The sequence below is a fragment of the Ips typographus genome, unplaced genomic scaffold (genome assembly GCF_016097725.1).
Source record: "Ips typographus isolate SLU unplaced genomic scaffold, UJ_Ityp_2.0 IpsContig77, whole genome shotgun sequence".
In the NCBI taxonomy this organism is placed as follows: Eukaryota; Metazoa; Arthropoda; class Insecta; order Coleoptera; family Curculionidae; genus Ips; species Ips typographus.
In genome coordinates, this window is record NW_028098580.1 from 300,289 (window position 1) to 323,287 (window position 22,999).

At 35.9% G+C, this 22,999-nt stretch overlaps 1 protein-coding gene and 1 long non-coding RNA gene across 2 annotated transcripts in view; one reads left to right on the forward strand and one right to left on the reverse strand.

Moving 5' to 3' along the window:
• LOC145739942 (putative pre-mRNA-splicing factor ATP-dependent RNA helicase mog-4) overlaps nucleotides 1-14,998 on the forward strand; it is a 77,384-nt gene extending 62,386 nt beyond the window's left edge. Inside the window, exons 10-12 of the mRNA XM_081995276.1 lie at nucleotides 4,733-4,951; nucleotides 6,399-6,582; nucleotides 14,759-14,998. Of these exons, the coding sequence (XP_081851402.1) occupies nucleotides 4,733-4,951; nucleotides 6,399-6,582; nucleotides 14,759-14,983 (628 nt within the window). The 3' untranslated portion in view covers nucleotides 14,984-14,998. The remainder of the gene's footprint in view (nucleotides 1-4,732; nucleotides 4,952-6,398; nucleotides 6,583-14,758) is intronic.
• Nucleotides 14,999-22,080: 7,082 nt separating this feature from the next.
• Nucleotides 22,081-22,632, reverse strand: LOC145739938 (uncharacterized). Its single transcript, XR_014181282.1, has 2 exons — nucleotides 22,267-22,632; nucleotides 22,081-22,212 (listed from the first exon to the last, which is right to left on the reverse strand). It is a non-coding gene; the product is annotated as an uncharacterized LOC145739938 (long non-coding RNA).
• Between the last annotated feature and the right edge of the window lie 367 nt (nucleotides 22,633-22,999).

Genomic DNA, 22,999 nt, shown 5'->3' on the forward strand with positions numbered 1-22,999 from the left:
TCCACTTCCCCGTATTGATGATCTCCTGCATGATGCAAAGAAAACAAAGTATATGACTACGCTAGATCTTAAGAGTGGTTACCACCAAATTAGTGTCAGACCCTCGGACCGAGACAAAACTGGATTTGTAACACCATTTGGGACTTTCAGGTATACTAGGATGCCATTTGGTCTTGTGACGGCCCCCTCTACGTTCCAAAGATTAATGGATCGTTTCAAATCAGGACTGACTGATGTAGCTCTCTTAGTCTACCTTGACGATTTAATTGTTTTATCGTCTAGTTTTTCAGAGCATCTCAGTGACCTACGACAAGTATTCGCAAGACTCAACTTATTCAAATTGAAATTGAACCGAGCTAAATGTCATTTATGCCTTGAGTCAGTCAAGTACCTTGGACATATTTTATCACCAGAAGGTATTCACCCTGATAATGCGAAGGTAGCCGCCATAATGGACATGCCGGCACCCACGAACGTGAAGCAGTTGCTCAGTTTCCTACAAACCTGCTCATGGTTTCGACGCTTCATTGAAGGGTTTGCGCAAGTTGCCAAACCCCTTACCTCGTTGACCAAGAAGAATGCTAAATGGGAATGGAAAACACCGCAAGTCAAGGCCTTTGAAAAGCTTAAGTTACTGCTAAGCAGTGCTCCAATACTCCGACAAGCTGATCCACGCCTTCCTTACACACTTAGGACCGATGCTAGTAGTTATGCATTGGGGGCATGTTTACTCCAGGGGGAGGGTGAAGATGAGCGCCCCGTTGAATACGCTTCTAGACTCCTTACCCCAGCTGAGCAGAACTACAGCACTACCGAGCGCGAAGCTCTAGCTGTGGTATGGTCCGTCCAGAAATTCCGAGGTTACATTGAGAACTCAACTGTCAATGTTCAAAGTGATCACCAACCATTAAAATGGTTGCTCTCCTTGAAAACCCCAACCGGACGCCTAGCCCGATGGGCACTGAGCTTACAAGCTCAAGATTTACGGATTGACTACATCAGCGGCAAGAAAAATGTCATTGCCGATACCTTATCAAGACCGCCTCGAGAAGTGGCAGAAGCAACCACCAATTTAGTTAGTGTAGAACTACCCACTATGTCTGCCAAAGATATAAGGGAACAACAAATGGCTGACCCTGACACTAGGAAAATTATTGTCGGATTAGAAGACACCCCTAATGGAATCGACTTTAAGAAATGGGCAGACCGAGGCTACCTAATGTCAAATGGTGTCCTATACCGATATAACCCCGACATAGACGAAGAGGAGCCCCAATTAGTAATAGCTGCCTCTGGAATTCCCGAAGTGTTGCACGAGTATCATGACACACCCACTGCAGGTCATTATGGAATAGAAAGAACCTATCAGCGGATAGCCCGAAGATTCTATTGGCCTGGAATGAGAAAAGCCATAACCGAACATGTTGGCCGATGCATTGAGTGTCAACGCTTCAAGGCCACTAATTTGAAACCTGCAGGTTTACTTCAAACTCCTATTCAATCACAGAGATTTGAAGTGATCGCAATCGACTTGTTTGGTCCTCTTCCAGAGACGCCAACAGGACAACGATGGATTTTTATTATTGAGGACACTACGAGTAGATGGACCGAGATCTTCCCTTTAAAGACCGCGACAGCTGAAGCATGTGCCCGTTGCTTAATCGACGAAATCGTGCTACGATATGGTGTTCCCCGTAAGGTCATAAGCGATAATGGAGTGCAGTTTGTGACGGCTGTTATGCAACAAGTCGCACACGTATTAGGATTCAAGCAGTGCCTAACACCGGTTTATCATCCCGAATCAAACCCGGTCGAGCGCAAAAACAGAGATATGAAGTCCCAACTAGCCATACTGACGTCTACTGACCACACTGTCTGGGACGAGAAAATACCATCAATCCGATTTGCTATGAACACAGCGAAGTGTGAATCGACAGGATATAGCCCCGCTTATCTCACCTTTGGTCGAGAGCTACGCTCACCCGATGATGTCCACCGTGACTTACGAGCAATCATACAAAATGACAATTTCGTGCCACAAGTCACCCCCTACCTCTTGACCATGCAAACCGCTCTCCAAGAAGCCCGAGAGTCACATGAAAAGAACCAGGATCGACGAACTAACCTGAAGAATGAAGGCAGACGAGACAGTGCTTTCAATGTTGGTGAAAAGGTTTTGATAGACAGTCATATTTTATCAAACGCTAGTAAGCAGTTTACCTCAAAGTTTGCTCCGAGACGAGATGGTCCTTACCGTATCCACAAGATAGTGTCACCTACCACTTATATCGTGACACCCATGGATCAACCAGACCAACCTGTTGGAAAATACCATGTCTCTGCATTGACACGATACAAGGAACCGACGAGTGAAGGAATAGTCCCAATGCTGCCAATAAGAAAGAGAGGACGCCCTCCAGGTCGTGACAAGCAACAAGCCGAGACTGAAGCCCGAACTGTGACAGAATCCATGAACCCGAACGAAGACCCAATAGGTGAAACTGGTGATGAAGTTCCCGTATCACCACGATCCGAAGATGATACCAACCAGACACCGCCATCAACCGAAGGACGAGCCCAACGCAAGCCAGTGAAGAAGAAGTGCTTGTGTTGTGCCTAAAATTTAGTGTAGTGTTGTCCCAGTTGCGAGGACGCTTTACGTGGGCCAAAGGGGGAGACTGTAACAACCCATCAGTATATGAACTGAACGTTCCCCCCTTTGACAGTTGACAAATGAGAGACTATGTCATGCGTCAACCAAAAATATAATAAGCAAGTCATGAAACTGTTGTTTTACATATATATAAGTTTTGTTCTTTTACCACCCTAAAAACAGGCTGCTATTGCACCAATTAGCAAATAAAGTTCCGTTCTAAGGTGAAACCTGTGTACTTCTTTCGGTGTATGAATCCACAACAAACTGATGCAAAATCTAGCATTACAGTGGCGATTTCGTTGGTGAATCGTTGTATCACACCACTGTTTCATTCATTTTCCGGATAATTCGATATTTCTAGACATTAATTAAGAAACGTCCAAAAACTCTACACCCTTAATGACTAACACTAAAATGACTAATGACCGACTAAAATGACTAACAAAAAGCTGCTGCCTTCACTTAATTCGAGATCAAGCACTGCAATGTCGTTTTTTTCGAAAAGCAATAATAGTGCAGTTACAGTGCATTAAAGTAAAAGTTTTTCACGTCAGCAAAAACCAATAAATCAAACCTAATGACAGTCTAAGCCGTATCAATCTGTTGTTTCGTTAAATTTAACAACGTGCAAAAATTCTTATGCCAGATAGCTTCTGGCAATTGTCAGATAGTTTCTGACTACAGCAGATAGTTTCTGAAAATTGTTAGATTTTTTCTGTCAATGTCAGATAGCTTCGGACAACTGTTAGAACGTTTCTACCAACGCAAAATAGCTTTTTCTGGCAATCGTCATACAGGTTCTAGCAATACCAGATAGTTTCTGGAAATTGTCAGATAGTTTATAGCAATGCCAAATAGCTTCCAGCAATGCCAGATAGTTTCTGGCAATTGTCAGACGTAACAAAAATTGGGTCATGTTTGGTCCCATCGAAAGTGTTGTCCCGGGTTTCATGAGACTCAAATAGTCGGAAACGGCGATTGGAAGCCTTCGGAAAATTGGCATAAGCCGAGGGAAATCGGAAAATTGCATTTTTTGGAGTTTTTGCTAAAATTTGGCCTATATTTTAGTGAAGGGAAGAAGTTTCTCGTGTTTTTGTCAAACTGAGGTTCTAAGATAATTAAGAGACTTCAAAAGTTGTCAGCCCAAGATTTTGATTGGGTGACGTAACCTATAACTTACTAGGCCAATTTTTACTTATTTCAAATCATTTTTTTATAGACAAATGCACTCATTTATAGAAACGGAAAATTTTCATCCAGTCAGGACAGTTTACTACTGACAAAAGTGTTGTTGATATCAATAAAATCACGTTTTTTTATCAATACTATAAGAGCTTAGATATAGTCGGATAATTTTTGTGCTTGTCTTAGCTTTAACACTTTCTTTTTGGTGTAACTGCACGAGACCTGTTGTAACTAAATCACGAGAGCGTAGCTCGAGTGATTTTGCCAAACAGGTCGAGTTTTGTACCATAAAGAAAGTAAAAGTCTTCGACTCGGATGATTTTTAAAACCACTCTCGCTCATGCTATTTGTTAAAACAAATTACTTAGAAACGAGTAATCCAATTTTTCCACAGGAAAAATTAGATGCACGAGGGATATTTGGTAAGATTATTTCCTGAGTTAAATAAACATTTTATTTTAATTAAAACAATAAGAACAATAATTAATAAAAACAATAACTTTCAAGCTAGAAAGGGTAACACTATTCTTTTTCTAATTGTGGCATAAAAAGTGACACTTTTTAAAACTGATTAGAGTGACAAAACGTTTTACTTTATGTAACTAGTTACATAAAGTATAACTGTATGTAACTAGTTATGAAAAGTTCATTTCATCACTCCCTGTTTTTATGCATTTCCGTAGAAACATATGGGCGACATCCATCATAACATGTCGTTGTCACTGTTTATACAAGGTGCTATGAAAGTGAATATTTGTGTTAAATCACTTTAAAAGATGGTTTTGTGTTCTTTCTTATTAGCTGTATGTTATTTCAATTGCATTACATTTGCTACTGAATAATCAATCTAATTATGTGTGATTTTTATTTCAATATTGTCATTAATTTTAGGTACAAGTGCGCAGAAGAAGTGGTCACAATAACTGCAATGTTGTCTGTAAATAGTGCGATTTTCTATAGGCCAAAAGACAAAATAATTCACGCAGATACGGCTAGAAAAAACTTTAATAACATCGGCGGAGATCATTTAAGCTTGTTAAATGTATATAACCAGTGGAAGGATACCGATTATTCATTGCAATGGTGTTACGAAAATTTCATTCAGTACAGGTAAGTAATTTTTAAATACGACTTACTTTTTACACAAAAAGCAGTGCAGTTTTTTTCTAAATTTGTAAAGCTTCGCGGAAAGTGTGATTGAGTTAACCAGAATACTAGGATTAGTAAACTTAATGTTCGAAAATTGAATGGTTTCAGATTATTGTAGTTTGGAAATACGGTTGGTTTAGCGGATCGCGATCAACCGTTCATGATTACGTAGTTTGAATATTGTTTTGATTATTGTCGGGGTGTCTGTTACTCTATATTACAATCTGCTAGTTGCTAGTCCTGTATTACAATCTTAATAATTAACAATTGATGGACATCAAGTTCTACTTGTTTAAAACTCGTCTACTAAAGTAGAGAGAAATACATTCTAATAATTCTTCTCCAGAATATTAACAAAAAATAGTTCAAAATGGTAAGTTTGTTTCTTGATTTTAAAAATATGTACAATTCCATTTTTGATACTTTTGTAGGGTATTACGCTTATTTTTAAATATTTTAGGGGACAGAGTTGAAGATTTTGCGACAGTGTGGTACTTTTAGGTGATAGTAAACATGGAGTCAGCAGAATTTTCATAACTCTTTTCGTTTTTAACATGCAGGGAAAATCGAGAAATTACACTTTTGATGTATCTCAGATAGCTTGAAACTTGTTAAAACGAATTCATATAGATATTTTTCCGTAGAATCCAGTGGCGTATCCAGTTTTTGTCTAGCGTTGTCGTTTTTTTAATTTAGATACAAACATAATTTTTTAATGGAACACCCTGTATATTATTACTTATCATTATTGGGCTGATTGTGGGCTTTTCAAAAATATAGTATAGACAAATATTTGTTGTTTCCTTAATGAATAAGTTAAATGGAGCATTGTATTAGTATTTGCCAGGTTTCAAAAAATGTACCTACAAGTTTTCTTGAAATGTCCAAATGTCTGTCCGAAGACGATGTCAGTGCTGTCACGGAGTCACTCTCGTCAAGTGGCGTCGGTATTTGTTGTTGTTATACCAAATAATAATTCATCTTCTTTTTCCTCATTTACATAAAAAACAAGAAACGCACAATTTTTCAAGAGATTTTTCCAGATTTCATTACTTCAAATTATTAGGAAGTAAAAACACAAAATAATCAACCACAAACCAGAAAACATAACTGATCTCAGATGGTAATGCTAAATTCAACCACGATAATTCGAAAAATCTCAAATCAGCTGACTAATAATAATCTGATCTCAGATCAAATTTCCGAAAAGCATTATTCTGTACTTTTTGGAGACACATTTTAACTGTTTATTATAGTTATTATAAAGTAAAAAGTGTCTACTTTTTGTTAGCTTGTAGATAAATTCACTTGTAAAAAGCAGCTTAAAAGGACTCATTCGTTTTTAAATTAAAACTGCTTTTTTTAAAAAATAATAATTTTCTTATTTTGTATCTTAAATAACTACCAGGTCAATGAAACGAGCCAGAGATGTCAGGGAACAACTAGTGGGTTTAATGCAACGGGTTGAAATAGAAATGGTTTCAAACGTGACAGAAACTGTAGATATACGAAAGGCCTTTACCGCAGGATATTTTTACCATATAGCAAGACTGTCAAAAGGTGGAAACTATAAAACGGTGAAACACAATCAGGTAACACTATGTTAATATATAGAAAAAATAGATAAAGTTTTGGCGTTGCGGACATAATTAAAAATGAAATAAAAAACTTTTTCCGACTTCAGCCGGATTTGTACCAGCAACTTCCGCGTTTTCAGCACGGAGGTCGCTGGTTCACATCCAAAAATGAATTTATAAAAAAGTTTTTATTTAGTGAAGTAAAGTAATAGTCCATGTTATCAAAGTGGAGGTGTATGCGTAAAATTAAGGGTATGAACACTCAGCCTTTTCTACAAAAAATTTATTATAACCGTAATTATTCGAGGGAGAAGAAGAAGTTAGAAGAGAAGTTAATGATGTCCGCAACGCCACAAATTTCCCTATACATGTACTTTGATAAATTTATGGATGAAAAACTGAAGTGATAAAAATAGTTATTTGTATACCTAGGCCGTGAAAGGTATTTTTTCGGCCGAAAGAAAGTTTCGCTTTAAAATTATTTCACCGTCGAAGTGTACACAACATTTTTTGTTCAAACAATATTTATTTAGAAATTCTTAATTTTTGATAAATAAAATGAGAAGGGTCTAGCAATCACGGTGACGTTAATTGTTATATTTGCTGGTTATGCATTGTTGATGTGACGTTAAATAATAAACTGACTCTTGTCAGAAATATTTTCCATTTTTTCATTTACGCAAAAATGAAATTGGGAGACGAAGATTGCTGTACTGATATGGATGGGTGTACTGCTGTAATTGGTGCACACAGTGGTCACATAGAGAAATCGTAACCAGCAACCATAAGCGTAGACGGTGACTTAATGATTGTTAATTTACTTTCCGGCCGTAAAAGTGCATTTCACGGCCGCTAAACAGTACGTGAAGTGAGTACTTCACGACCGTTTGAACAAAAAAGTTATTTGATTAAAAAGAAAATATATTGCTAATTGGCGACAACTTAAAAACTTATCTTTTACTTTTCCAATCAAATAAGTCATTAGACCAATTGAAGAGCTAGATTCCCCCTAGCTCGTTAGCTATCGTTAGTCCAGTAAAGTCGAATAACACGGTTAGAGTTGGAAAATTTTGCTCAAGACCAAAAATGCTCAGCTTTACTTTCTGCACCCAGCGGATTAGGTTTACACCCTCTTAGAACCGGGTAAACGCGGTCACAACTGGCAAAGCGTTAGTTTCAAATTTAACTGTTTTCCTTTTGATTTTTTGAGCACCCTATATACCAGGTGTTCAAACGCACCCTGGACATAGGAGATTAACATGGGAAAACGGTTTTATTTTTTTTGCGTGTGTACGGTTCATTTAATGGAAAAACGCTTTAGATAAAAGTTGTAGAGCACATTTTTGGCTATCAACTTGTAATTTTTTTCAATACCGTAGATTTGACCATTAAGACGAAAAACGGATGTAAAATTCGGCAATTTTAAATCTCGCGCCAAGCGGTCGTTAAGGAAAGTTTATATCCGGCCGTGCTACCAACCTTTCAAAAACATAACAAATCGCTGTCAGTCATTCTGTAATCAAAACATTCAAAACAAGTTTATTTAGTAATAATTTTGAGTTACTACCCACATAATAGCAGGCAGTAGCCACAGCCCAAAAATCTGGTAAGTTGCGTTTATAACCTCATTCCATGTCTCTACTCAACTTATTTACTTTGTAGCAAAGTTCTTTAAGAAAACACTGGTTTTGCTTGCAAATATTTAATGAGGATGACCGAATCACCTATCTCAAGCCTCTTAATAACACTTCTTCTTCTTCATGTGCCCTATCCGCTGCGGACGTTGGCTATTATCATGGCAATTCGGATCTTGTTCGCGGCGCTTCTGAATAGCTGAACAGTCGTGAGTCCGAACCACTGTCGCAAGTTGTGGAGCCACGAGTGCCTTCTCCTACCAGGACCTCGTTTGCTATCCACCCTACCCTGGATCACTAGCTGCAGCAGGCGGTATTTTTCGTGTCTCATTATATGCCCTAGGTATTCGAGCTTCCGTCGTTTAATTGTGAAGACAATTTCTTTTTCTTTTCCGATTCTCCGTATGACTTCTATGTTGGTAATGTGGTCGGTCCAAGATATTCGGAGAATGCGTCGATACGGCCACATCTCAAATGCCTCCAGTCTTTTCATCAATGCTTCGGTCAGTGTCCACGCCTCCGCACCATACAGCAAGACAGAGAAGACATAGCACTTGACTAGTCTTATTTTTAAGGAGAGCGATAAGTCCCTGCTTGTGAACATGCTTCTCATGCTGTTGAATGACGCTCTAGCTTTCTCTATTCTTGATCGGATCTCTATGGATTGATCCCATTTTGCATTTACTGTCGTGCCAAGGTAAGCATATGAATCTACATGATTGATAATTTGGTTGTTTAACATTAGTTGTCGAGGCGGTTGCTGGCTTTTGCTTATTAACATCCATTTTGTCTTGCTCAAGTTGAGGCCTAGACCAAATTCCGAACTCACATCATCAACCCTTTCCATTAACTGCTGCAACTCTTCGACATTACTTGCAAGTATGACTGTATCATCGGCGTATCTGATGTTATTGATTAGTTCCCCATTTATTTTGATACCCTCTCTGGCGTTTTCTAATGCTCTTCTAAATATTTCCTCGGAGTAAATATTAAAAAGGAGAGGAGATAAAACGCAGCCTTGACGCACGCCCTTCTTGATCTCGATATTTCCAGTGAGCGAGTTGTCTATTTTCACCTTTGCTCACTGTCCCCAGTAAAGGCTCTTTATGATCCGAATGTCCCTATCGTCGATGCCAGCCTTTCTAAGGATTTCCAGCAGTTTTTCGTGTTTAACACTACCAAACGATTTAAAGTGATGAAAACAGTGGACAATGAAGCCAAATCTTTGAAGATAAGTTTCCTACTGTATAGGGACAACAACAAAGGGGCCAAATACTTCCTTCAAAAGTGGTGTAATTTAGCTTTAATGTGCTTAACTTCATGGACTATCATCATCGAGGGTCTTTATCAGTTGCAACTAAAACTTAAAATGATTCAGTGTTGATATCTGACTTAAATCTTAAAATTTGATGTGCCTGTGAAATGTGAATAATCTTAAACTGGCTATAAAACCTCTGAGAAACCCCTTCTAGAAACAGAATATGGACTTACACAGTCAAATTATCAGTCAGGTGTGACAATTTTGTATATGGGTAGGTATTGTCAAAAAACCAACTTTTCAATTGAGCTTTCTACATGAGCTGTTTGAGCTATTCTAGGTTTAGGTATTAACATTATAATTGTGTTCTTTTTTCCACACACTCAATTGTTCCAAATAAAACTTTGTACACTGAACATTTGTATTAATTATTTATTCACCGTTCAAGGTACAGTATACATTTTCTTCAAGTGAAAAGCTTAGGTACAATAGGTGGCAAAGAAAACTGGTCTTACCACATAAACAGTGATTGTTCCACAGATTGAGTGTGAGTGGGTGAACCTTTCACCATACAAGCCATGATAAAAACAACTTTGTATTACTAACCTAATGTTTGTTTGGATAATAGTGGAGTTCCAAATTAGAAAAGGTAGGTGAAATGTAGTGATTGAAAGACACCTTTACTAATCAAATGTGAACTCGACTTACTCATTACTTGCAAATAAACTATTTTTGGTTAGTAGACATTTTACAAGTATCCTTGTAGGTGAATGATGTTCAAGTTAACTAATAGAGCTAATTAAATATCAGTACTTACCTTACCCTGTAGAACTAGGGAAAAAACATTGATAATCAGTTATAAAAAATTCCTTTTTATTAACATCATACAATATAAAACCACTTAAACACTATGGTGTGTTGATAATACTACAAAACAGAAGGATACATTAAAACTAGCAGTCACATAGGTCACGAAATCGCATCACTTTTGAGGGAAGTATTTGCCCTCTTTTGTGGTCCCTGTATAGTAAAGCTTAACTTATTTTCAAACATCTGCAGGCCTTCCTAGTCTATTGTTTTTATCACTTTAAATCATTTGGTAGTATTATGAAGAGGCTTGAGATAGGTGATTCGGTCATCCTCATTAAATATTTGCAAGCAAAACCAGTGTTTTCTTAAAGAATTTTGCTACAAAGTAAATAAGTTGAGTAGAGACATTGAATGAGGTTATAAACGCAACTTACCAGATTTTTGGACTGTGGCTACTGATAAAGTGTTTTTATCACGATTTATTTTTATTTTCTTTGCAATATGTGGGTAGTAACTATTACTAAATAAACTTGTTTTGAATGTTTTGATTACAGAATGACTGACAGCGATTTGTTATGATTTTAAAAGGTTGGTAGCACGGCCAGATATAAACTTTCCTTAACAACCGCTTGGCGCGAGATTTAAAATTTCCGAATTTTAGATCCGTTTTTCGTCTTAATGGTCAAGTCTACGGTATTGAAAAAATTACGAGTTGATAGCCGAAAATGTGCTCTACAACTTTTATCTAAAGCGTTTTTCCATTAAATGAACCGTACAGGCGCAAAAAAATCAAAACCATTTTCCCATGTTAATCTCCTATGTCCAGGGTGCTCTTGGACACCTGGTATGTTTAATAGTGTGACGGTTAACAAGGGCAGTTCAAGACGAACATTTTAAGCTTTTTATGGTCGCTTGAATTCTAAAAATGGCAAACAAACGGAATTTTTGATGCGATTTCCAGAAAAAAAAGCAAAGCAGCAAGCAAAAAAGGCGAATATCTCAGAATCGGTTAGAATCAGGAAAATTTTCCAAAAGACCAAAAATACTCAGAATGCAGCTGCTAAATTCGAGGATTTAAAGAAACTTTCAAAAAATTTCTTCAAAGGTACTTTTTTGTTCAAACGGACGTGAAGTACTCACTTCACGTACTGTTTAGCGGCAGTACACCCAACCACATCAGTACAGCAATCTTCGTCGCCCAATTTCATTTTCGCGTATATGAAAAAATGGAAAATATTTCTGACAAGAGTCAGTCTATTATTTAACGTGACATCAACAATGCATAACCAGCAAACTTAACGATAAACTTCACCGTGATTGCTAGACCCTTCTCATTTTATTTATCAAAAATTAAGAATTTCTAAATAAATATAGTTTAAACAAAAAATTTAAATAAAATGAGAAGGGTCTAGCAATCACGGTGACGTTTATTGTAATGTTTGCTGGTTATGCATTGTCGATGTGACGTTAAATAATAAACTGACTCTTGTCAGAAATATTTTCCATTTTTTCATATACGCCAAAATGAAATTGGGAGGCGAAGATTGCTGTACTGATATTGATGGGTGTACTGCTGTAATTGGTGCACACAGTGGTCACATAGAGAGATCGTAACCAGCAATCATAAGCGTAGACGGTGACATAGTGATTGTTAATTTATTTTTACCCTGTACTTTTTTTTCGGCCGTTGCTATTGACCCCGGCCGTAAAAGTGCATTTTACTTTTTTTTGACCTAAATGATCTTTTTGAAAGTTGCCACGGATCCGAGTATACAGGGTGTGACTGAGGTGTAGTCAAAAAATGAAAAATTTGGTCTAACGCCATTTCTCGCAAAAAAAATTTTTACGTTTTACAATAGCCTTAATCGAGTCTTGCGGTCAATATCTCTAAACGTTTTCGCCCGTTTGGCGATTAAAGGGCGTTTACAAAATTTATTGCAAAATTTTTAAAATGAGGTTACTTTTGATTCTGTTGTTTAAAATTAAACAATTTCTTTAGATCTTTTGTGGAAGAAGAGCGGGATTAGCAAGTTTACACTTAAAACTACCCAATTTAAGTAAAAAACATACACTGCGAGATACAGGGTGACCCAAAAAAAAATTTTAAAAGAAAATCATATGTTTTATCATAAATCTTAGCATGTTCAGTCATTTTAATGGAAAATAATGATATTGGATAGAGAAGCACACTATTTGTTTAGTAATTCAATTCATATCTCTAGACGTTTTCGCCAGTTTGTCGATTAAGGGGCGTTTACGATATTAAAAAAATGATTCTTTTTAATTCTCTTGTTTTAAATTCGAAATTATTGAATTTAAAACAAGATTAGCAAAATTACATTTCAATTCACCCATTTTAGGTGAACATTTATAAACCGCGAACCTTTATAAACAGAGTGGGTTAAAAAATCATACAAAAGATAAATCAAATGTTTTACCATACAAAAAAAAACATGTATCTTTATTCGGTAAATTTAATCGAAAATAATGGTTTTTAATTTAAAAAAAACCAAGTCCACAGTATTCATATCCGATGACTTTGCGGGCTACAAACCCATTTGTTCTTAATACCTTGTCGGTCCCCCAGCAGTTTGTTGCAACTCCGCAACCCTTCTTGGCATGCTATCCACCATAAAATTTTGGGGAATTGCCTCCCATTCAACCCTCACCATTTCTGTCAACTCATTCAAATTTTGAAATTTATGACCTGAGAGCCATTTATTCTCAATTTCATTCTACTCCATACGTGCTCTATTACGTTCATATCCTGTGACGTGACCTTGCAGGCCACTCCATTCGTTCGATGTTGTTCTCTCTCAAAATTTCTTGTACGATTCTGGCTCGATGTGGACGAGCATTGTCGCCAATTAAGATAAAACCGTTCCCAAAGTTTCGATAAAAGGGAACAACAATATCACGTATATACATATCCCTGTACCTCTGCGCATTCATACTATCCTCAATCAAAATGACTAAATCTGTTCTTCCATTCCTCATAATCCCGCCCCAAACTGTAATTCCACCTCCCCCAAAAGCAACCCTAGCATTCATGCATTCTTCCATATCTCGTTCATTTCTTTCTCTCCATACCAATAATCGCCCGTCAGATTCATACAAATTGAACCGACATTCATCCGTGAACATTACACTTACTCCATTCATCAATTCCCCAATGAGCATGGACAGCTGCCCATCTCCTTCTTGCAAGTCGGTGTGCAGGCAGCAAAGCTGAACAAGCGGCTCGCCTTCTTGCATGTAATCCACGTTCATGCAGCCTTCTTCGAACTGGATGAAGAAATGACTGCACCCGTTCCTGTTCGGAGGGCTGCATTAACTTGGGTCGCATTTAAGATGCGGCGACGTCGCACTGACTGGCGGCGACTTGTAGAACGCGGTCGACCACTTCGTCCTGTAAGTCTGTAGCCAACATTTCCAAAACGGACATTTCTTTTGAAAACCCTGTGGACGGTGGACCTGGGAGCAGCCAAGATGTTGCTGATCTCACTAAGTGAGCAGCCGCGCTCCCGTAACCTGTTTATAAATTAATAATCTTTCTAACTTCCCTACTTGCCTCATAATAACTGATAATTCTCCATCGGAAAATAGCGGCATTTCGATAAAGTGGAATACTGTTAATCTTACAAAAGAAAGAGTCAAAGATAATGTCATTCGATGCCAAAAATTCGAAGCGTCGAAATAAATTGTCACTATTGACAATAGCGTGTTGCTATGGTACTCAACACACGTCTACAAATGCATGCACATAAGATTTTATTTGATTTTTTTTTGCTTCTGTGTGCTTGTGCTTCACTATCCAATATCATTATTTTCCATTAAAATGACTGAACATGCTAAGATTTATGATAAAACATATGATTTTTTTTCAATTTTTTTTTGGGTCACCCTGTATCTCGCAGTGTATGTTTTTTACTTAAATTGGGTAGTTTTAAGTGTAAACTTGCTAATCCCGCTCTTCTTCCACAAAAGATCTAAATCTAAAGTAACCACATTTTAAAAATTTTGCAATAAATTTTGTAAACGGCCTTTAATCGCCAAACTGGCGAAAACGTTTAGAGATATTGACCGCAAGACTCGATTAAGGCTATTGTAAAACGTAAAAAAAATTTTTGCGAGGAATGGCGTTTGACCGAATTTTTCATTTTATGACTACACCTCAGTCACACCCTGTATACTCGGATCCGCGGCACCTTTCAAAAAGATCATTTAGGTCAAAAGAAAGAGGAAGAAAATACCTTTTAATCCTCAAAAAAATTATTAGAATCAAGTATATCAATTTGAAGAAGCAGCCGCTCAAAAAAGAGCAAAAATTTTGCTGTCCCATTCTTTTTGACGAGCAGTTTAGTACGTGAAGTGAGTACTTTACGTCCGTTTGAAAAAAATAACTATTTTGGACGTTAATCGTTATTCCTCCTGCATCTTCAATTTGTGTGTTCGTTGCAATACTTTAAAACGTGTATTTAAATTTTAGACTGTCACTATTCATCCAAATAGTGCATTATTTGAAGAGCTGCCACGTTGGATACTTTACCATGAGCTGGTATTTACTACTAAGGAATTTATGAGGCAAGTTATTGAAATTGAAAGTAAATGGTTATTAGAAGTAGCGCCACACTATTACAAACCCAAAGAATTGGAAGATTCAACCAATAAAAAAATGCCAAAAACTGTAGGTAGAAGTACACGTACTGAATAAATTATTATTCAGAAATGCATTGCCTTTTATTATTTAAAAAAAATCCTGATTCTTCTAATTCGTATTGTGTTTCAGAGTGGGTACTCTTCTGTTTTGAGGACTGATTTTTTTTTTTTGTATTCGTGTCGGGTATCTTAATACTTACACAATCAAGTAGTTTTCGAGCTTATTAGTAGTCATTCCTGTTGACAGTGACATTGGAGGATCATTTTATTAAATGCGTAGAAAAATCTACAGATAATATATCGAATTATAGTCTATACGAAGTCAGTTGAAACAACTGAAAACACTAAAATAGTCGGTGTCTTGTTGAGCATGGGCGGCGTGAAAAGAAAAAAATATTGTGGGACTCTGTTTATAAACGCTAATTGATCGCTTACTCCAATGCAAATTATAAATACCGGACTGCACTGCCTTTGCCACCTGTGCGAAAGATAGGATTGTCTTATGAAGAAAGCAGCCCAACTAGCAAACTTGTTTTAAAATTGGAAGTTTTGGTGACAAAAATATTTTATTACCATTATGTAAAAGTTTTCCTGTGATTTATATATTTTATAAAAGGTTCACCTGGAACTAAATTGTGTTGGCTTAAAATCTACATTATAAAATTATTACCACCACATTTCCATGACAAATATTATGGTTATCTAATAAAACTATTATTATAAAATCGCAAAAGAACTTATAGCTACTTTACTTGCACCACTATAAAACATTTCAGCTTACTTTCTCGAAATTGTTGCAATAATATTTTATAAAGGACATTGTGTGATTGTCTAACTTTGCTATACAATTATTTTATAATTTATCTCGACGTTTTTATAGAATTATTTTATTTGGCAGTCGTTTAGTATAGTTTCATAACTGTTTCATTGTTGTTTTATAAGCGTGTTGTGTTGTTAACCTGACATTGCTTTAAAATTATTTTATACGTATTTTATTTGCCGCTTTAATTAAAATATTCTATTAAGATGTTCACTATAACAATTTTTCTGAACGTTATTGTACACTAAAATGTGTTATGTTAAATAAATTATTTTGTATTTGTGTAAATAATTTATAGCTGAACACAATTTATCTTAGTAAGTACGTGGTAAAAAATATAATATATAATATTAAAATGATATACTTTATTATGAAGCTGAAAATGAAACATCAAAAATCAAACTGGAAAAAAATTAAAAAAAGTGGAGCGTTTCGCAGAAAAGTAAAACTGCGTTATGAAAGTATTATGCATAATAAAAGCTTTTATTTTGCAAGGAAGAATAGCACTCAAGGGATTGCAGTAGCTGATAATAGTGATAATGAAGCACTTCCATCTTGCAGTGCCCAAATATTTGAAAAAAATAATAATTATATAGTATGTTTACACATTTATTCAGACAAATTTAGAGGTTAGGTTTATCGTTTGGCGGGTTTTTTTAGTTGCCTATGCCTAACATTTTAAAACCAAATTACGACACTTTTGTCGTGTAGAGCTACCTGAACTCCGTTATAAAATAAATCTCCCTCCATTTATTTTTATTAAGATTGCTTTAACACATTCTCAAGACTTCGTACTCCTAGGTTATGTTGTATTATTATTACTGTTTTTTCTATAAAACAGAGTAATAGGCCGAACAGGGCCGTATCCAGTGTTCTCGTATCGCCATCTCAAAACTTTCAAATATGAAAAAAAGCAAACAAAAATAAGATGACGATATGAAATTGATGGCAGGCAAATATTTTGAATATGCCGTTTGCTTTTTATTTTTACTATTACAATTACAGCTGCTTTATGTAATGGGAAAATGCTTTTTATTATACTTCTTTGAAAACCCTCTATATTTTCATCTCTATTAGGACAACGCGTTTTTCCGTGCGCCCGCACGGATTTTTTTTGCGCTGAATTAAAATGCTGAGTAAAATGGCTTTAAAATAGAAACGTACAGCACAATATATTAAATTTAAGACAATTTATAAGCCGACAAATATTTAGCACAAACCTGCATTATCATTTAATATGTAAATGCTGGAATATTTTGATATATTTCCGAAGTATTTTTTGAATTTTTATAGACATTGCCTGACAGTGATAACTTACCACAATTAAATCACCTTTGAACTACTTTAAAACAGTCATAGAAATGATCAATTAGATGTCAGTCATTCCCAACAATTATATTAAAATATACTCAGGAGATAATTCCGATATTCCAGAATACATCTTAAAACAAGTGGCACAGTCAAACGCAAATTTACTGCCAGAGAAATCTAGGGCGAAATATGAACAAGAATATCATTTTTAAGTCTTTTTTTCTTAAGTCTGGTTTTTATGCCTTCGTTTTTAAAGAAGTATAATGAAAATTATTCTTCATAATTAATCCAAAAATAGGTTTTCCGTGCTTTGCGTGACTTCCGGTGTTCGGCTTCGCCTCACATCTGAATTGGTCATACGTGAACGGAAAAACCCTTATTTTTGTACTCCTAATGAAATATACTATTTTGTAATTGAAAATGTACTTTACAGAACGATTGTTCATGGCGGATTTTCTTTTTTATTTGCAAAGTCAATTCGTTAAGATTCGCAATTTCCATCGCCAATGACATTGAAAAAGCAAGATATTGCAATTGAAAAAAAGCGAGTGCCAGACCTGCGTTATGGGTTCCGCTGCTCTGTTCTGTGACATCTTTGTTTTATTATCATTTTATAAATGTTGCTTGTTTACTAATTTGTCACAGAAAAGCTACGTTGTGTGCATAACTGTTTTATAAAATGGAGCCATTTTGTTTTAATAGTTTAAGGGGTTATAAATAAAAAATATTAAATAAAACTAATAAACACACATGGTTTCTACTGTTTTTGAAGATGAAACGATAACTTAATAAGAAAGTGTTGATAAAATTATTATCACTTATTTTTTGTTGAAAAATAAATTTAAAAACCTAACCTCTAATTTTACAATATTGCTAAGAAAATTATTAAACTAACATTGTCGTGAGGCCCGATAAAAATCTGTCACAAACATAATATATGATTCACAGAAAAATTTCGTTCGCACTGTAAAAGAGGGTAAGCACTACGCGAAAGCACTCACATCATGAGTTGAGAGTTTATCAGTATGGCGTCTGTATGTAAAACGGACCTGGTCCCCATCTTGGCTTCCATGTTCGTGATTCCTTTTAGTAGATAAACAGAAAGCGTTTATAATGCAAAAATTATTTTGCAGCTATCTTAATACATTTTAAAAACAAAACCGTTTCATTAAAGTAAATTCACTACACACATCGGTTTTATAACGACTGTCAAATAAACTTGTATAAAACTGTTAAAAAGCAATTACATTATTGTTTTAGAGTTCCTGCTGTATAGCAGTGGCTGTGGAAACTACAAAAACTGTTCTATAGAAGTCGCAGTTAAGATTTTATAGTGGTATTAATAATGTTTATATATGTATTTTATAAGCTATTTGGAGTTAATTTTGCAGCTTTTATTCAATCACAATGTTTTATAAGGTGGTGCCAATTTTGCGTTTATAAGTATCGAGTAGTTGTTTTTAAAATGTTCATAAGCTTATGCTGTTTTATAAGAAAACGTTGCCGCAATTCTAATAAAACAAAAAATTGCTAGTTGGGAGATGAAGAAACTAAAAATCGGTTTTAAGCCGCCGACCTATAAGAACTGTCGGGTGACCAATTAAACGGTCTTACGGTGCTTACCCGACCCTTGTTAGGGTTTAAACCTTATCCTGTACCCACTATCGCACCAAACCACTCTCAACGGAACCCCAACGCCTCCACTTCTCCAAAAATCCGCGGGGAAGAAGACCTTATTCCTTTATTTCCCCAAAAAAAACTTAAACGCTAATACAAATCTTAAATACTAATACAAAACTTAATAATACAAAAACTTACTAATACCCTAAAAAATCAACTTAACCTACCAGAACTGAACCGTATTTACAATATTTACATATTTTCCACTTCCGGATGCAACCCTATTCCATCTCTAGTCTGGTGAGCCGTCTATTCCTCCCTTATAACCTCCTCCGCCCAATCGTTAACGATGGCCATACCCTTCAGGTCCATCTTTCCGCCACGTCTCAACTGTACGGAGGCCCAATATACTCCCTTTTCTCTCATTCTCACCCTTTCATCACTCTCGCAGACATCAATCACGTGCTCACTCAACTCAACCCCCCCACCACACTCGCCATCACCCCTTCCTTCCTATCCACCCCTATTCATATCCGCCACTCGCCCTCTAGTTTCCTCTACCACCCTGTGCAGGCTGGGTTCTTGCAGCATGCCCCAAGTCCCTTATTTCTACACAACCCCGTTAACTTAGTAACCACCTCTCCCACTCTCCTCGCATGCTCTACAAGAAACCGTTTCCTATCTACCCTTACTCCCAGAAGATCTACCCACTCATCACACTGAACCCTCTAGCTGACGTTTAAAAAAAAAACAGTAACCTCCAACCCAGCCTGACGACCACCAACAAAGAACCCAGTTTCGTGAATTATCCGCAATCAAGAGAATCCTCGATTCCTTTCAAACATTATTTGGACCGATGAATCTAAATTTACCCCGGAAGGCATTTTTAACAGAAACATAATCATTTTTGACATCGAAAAATTCCTCATTGCACCAGGGATTCAGCACATCAAGATAAATTTAGTTTCAACGTTTTTTGTTTGGTCATGAACAATCAAATCCGGTATTTTATTTATGACGAAAGTTTGACTTCACAAAATTTCTTACAAATTATTGAAACTGTTGTCGAAAATTTTATGGAAACCCTTCCTCTGGAACAGTACCGAAATACCTGGTACCAGCTGGATGGAGCGCCTGCGCATTGTACAGATGAATTGAGCCGCGCTTTGTACAGAATTTTTGACGACCGATGGATTCGACGTTTACGGCCATGGAATTGCCCACTTAGATCACCCGATTTTACACCTCTCGATTTTTACGTCTGTGGTAGAATATAAGATTTTGTTTATAAAACAGCAAAGAAGAAGCTTTCCGTGAGTTAGATGAAAGAGAGTTAAGAAGCACTACAACTTACGGTATTGCCACTCGACTCTGGAAATGTTTAGAAACCAATGGACAGCAATTTAAACATTTATTGTAAATATTATAAGTTTATTTGTTTAATTTATTTTAAAATTCCTCCGCCAATCGGCGTCAGGTTTAGATAAGTTTCATTTAATTTTCTGCACGTTTGGCTGATAATTCGGTCACATTCTCCATACATTATGAATGAATTCATAATAGCGGCACTGGTGTAATGAAAAGAATTACACAATTTAAGAAAAGACGTTTGAAACAGTGTTAAATTTGACAGATACCTTTTATAACCACTTTAAGGAAAACTGTTAATAAGTCAGAAACGGTTGAAGTTAGGCATAGGAAAAGTATACATAAATTTGTTCTAAATTTAATGTTCTTTGAATACAAACCATAAAACACCCATGGATTTATTTAAAAAAACGAACTTTTGGCAGTTTTTCTATCTGTCCGACTAAAAGGTTGACATTGACCACCCTGTAGATTTTTTTCATTTTCTTTCTCTGGGCTTTTCAACCATGTAGTATTGTATAACTGAGGACAAAAGGTCACATCAGCAAACCTTTCAGAACTTGAGAATTTAATTATTGTTTAGACTACCGTTTTGCTGACAAATTCACTATTTTTATGAAATATTTTAGAATAAGTATAGGGAAGTATTAAGAATAATTACTAGTCTTTTTGCGAGCAATTCAAAAATGAGATTAGAAACAGGGCGTTCCATTGGAAAATAAAAAATTGGGGTTCATTCCGACTGATCTGGCAACACCGCAAAGTCCAAACTATTTTAGAAAGAGAGTTTGTACCCCCTCCCCCCCAGCCTACACTCTAAATTTCAACAAAAAATGTTAAGCGTTTCTCTGGATACTTCTAATATACCATCACCGTGAATCACCCTGTATATTCATCCCAGTAACTTAACCAACTAACCTTTTGATTGTGTTCAGTGTTATTTAATTGGTCCTAATTTTCTACGAAATAATTGTTTGCTCCAACAAAGTTCAAACCGTTATCAGAATGAATATTGGCAGGTAAACCGCGTCTTGAAAAAAATCTTTTTAAACAATTTAGAAAGCTATCCGTGGTTAAATCCTTAGCAAGTTCAATATGAACCGCTCTAGCAGATAAAAATACATATGTACGTATTTACGACTTTTGCTTTTTCTAAGCGTACCTTCCTTTATTAGGATTGGACCAGCATAGTCAACTCCACAGTTATAAAATGGCCTGCAAGGGGTCACTCTAGAACGTGGTAAAGATCCCGTCAGAAATCCAATAGGTTTCGGATCAACTCTGCGGCACCTTACGCACCCCTTGACAATTCTTTTAAGACAAATGTACACACAAAAAATGATGTGTGTGTGTGTGTGACAAAATTTACCTCCACTTTGAGAACATGGACTACTACTACAAGTTGAACTATTTTAAAGCTATACGCTCACCCGTATAATCATGCGTTTTTTGGCAGTGAATTACAGAAAAACTACTTGTTGTATTTGATCCAATCTTTCAATATTACGTAGATAAATCTCTGTAGGTTGGGTTAAATTAAAAAACTAAGCTACAAAAGTTCATAAATTCAAGGTATTTCGGACTACATTTATACCCCATTATAAGTTCTTTAACCTTCTAGTTTACAATGCCTAATTTTTTTTATGATAACCAAATTTGCGACCAGGATTCACTGCCAAAATACCCCATGTTTCGAGACATTTTTCCGCCAAATTTCACAACTATTATAGTATGTTTCGTTTGTCGAACCGTTTAACCTCGTGTTGCACTCATAATAGTTATTTGTAGAGTCCGGATTTCTAGAAATTTTGCTTTTTGTAAATAATCAAGAGCAATCAACCTTTGACATCTAGTGGGAACGATTTATGCAAAAACGCGTCATTTGACAGATTTTGCTGATGCTTTTTTTGCTTTTTTATTCGTTTTGTGCTTATTTTAGTTTTTTGTGCTTATTTACTGCTATTTTTGTATGGTTTAACTAGTTTTTTACAAAACAAACTTTTCAAGTTTTTAAAAATAAACTAAACTAATAACTGCTTTGACAAAAAATTGCTATATTGAGATATTGAAGGCTTCTGAACGACAAAAACATGTTCCAAAATGTATCAAATTACAAATTTAAACTGACATTTCCATTCAAAATTTCCAAATACTCCTGAAGTAGTCTAAAAAACATTCCAAAACACTATAAAACCTCTAAAATGCTTTGCAAAACTTACCAAGCAGCCTACAAGCTTCTAAAAGCTTCCAAATGCTTTTCAATTTATCTAGAAACTCTCAAAAGCTTCCTTCCGTATGCTTCTAAAGCAGTTTAACATCTTCCAAAAGTTTCTCAAACCGTCTACAAAGTTTCAAATGTCTTAAAGGCAGGGTAGAACCTTCAAGGCTCTTTAAACTGTCCAAACACCTTCCAAATGCTCCTAAAGTAGTCTAAAAAGGTTTTAAAACACTACAGAAACTCCAAAATATGTATAAAGCCTTCCAAAACAGTCTAGAAGCTTCCAAAAACTTTTAGAACACTCTAAAGGCTTCCAAATAATCTTCAACTAGTCTAGAAGCTCTCAAAAAATTTCAAGGCAGTCTAAAAGCTTCGGTATGCTTCTAAAGTAGTTTCAAAGCTTTCTAAACTTCAAATTCACATGTCTTAAAAGCAGTCCAGAACCTTCAATGCTCCTAAAGTAGTCTAAAAAGATTTCAAAATACTACAGAAACTCCAAAATGCTTCTAAAGCAGTCGGAAGTCTTTCAAAATAGTCTAAAAGCTTCCAAAAACTTTTAGAACACTCTAAAGGCTTCCAAATAATCTTCAACTAGTCTAGAAGCTCTCAAAAAAATTCAAGGCAGTCTAAAAGCTTCGGTATGCTTCTAAAGTAGTTTCAAAGCTTTCTAAACTTCAAATTCACATGTCTTAAAAGCAGTCCAGAACCTTCAATGCTCCTAAAGTAGTCTAAAA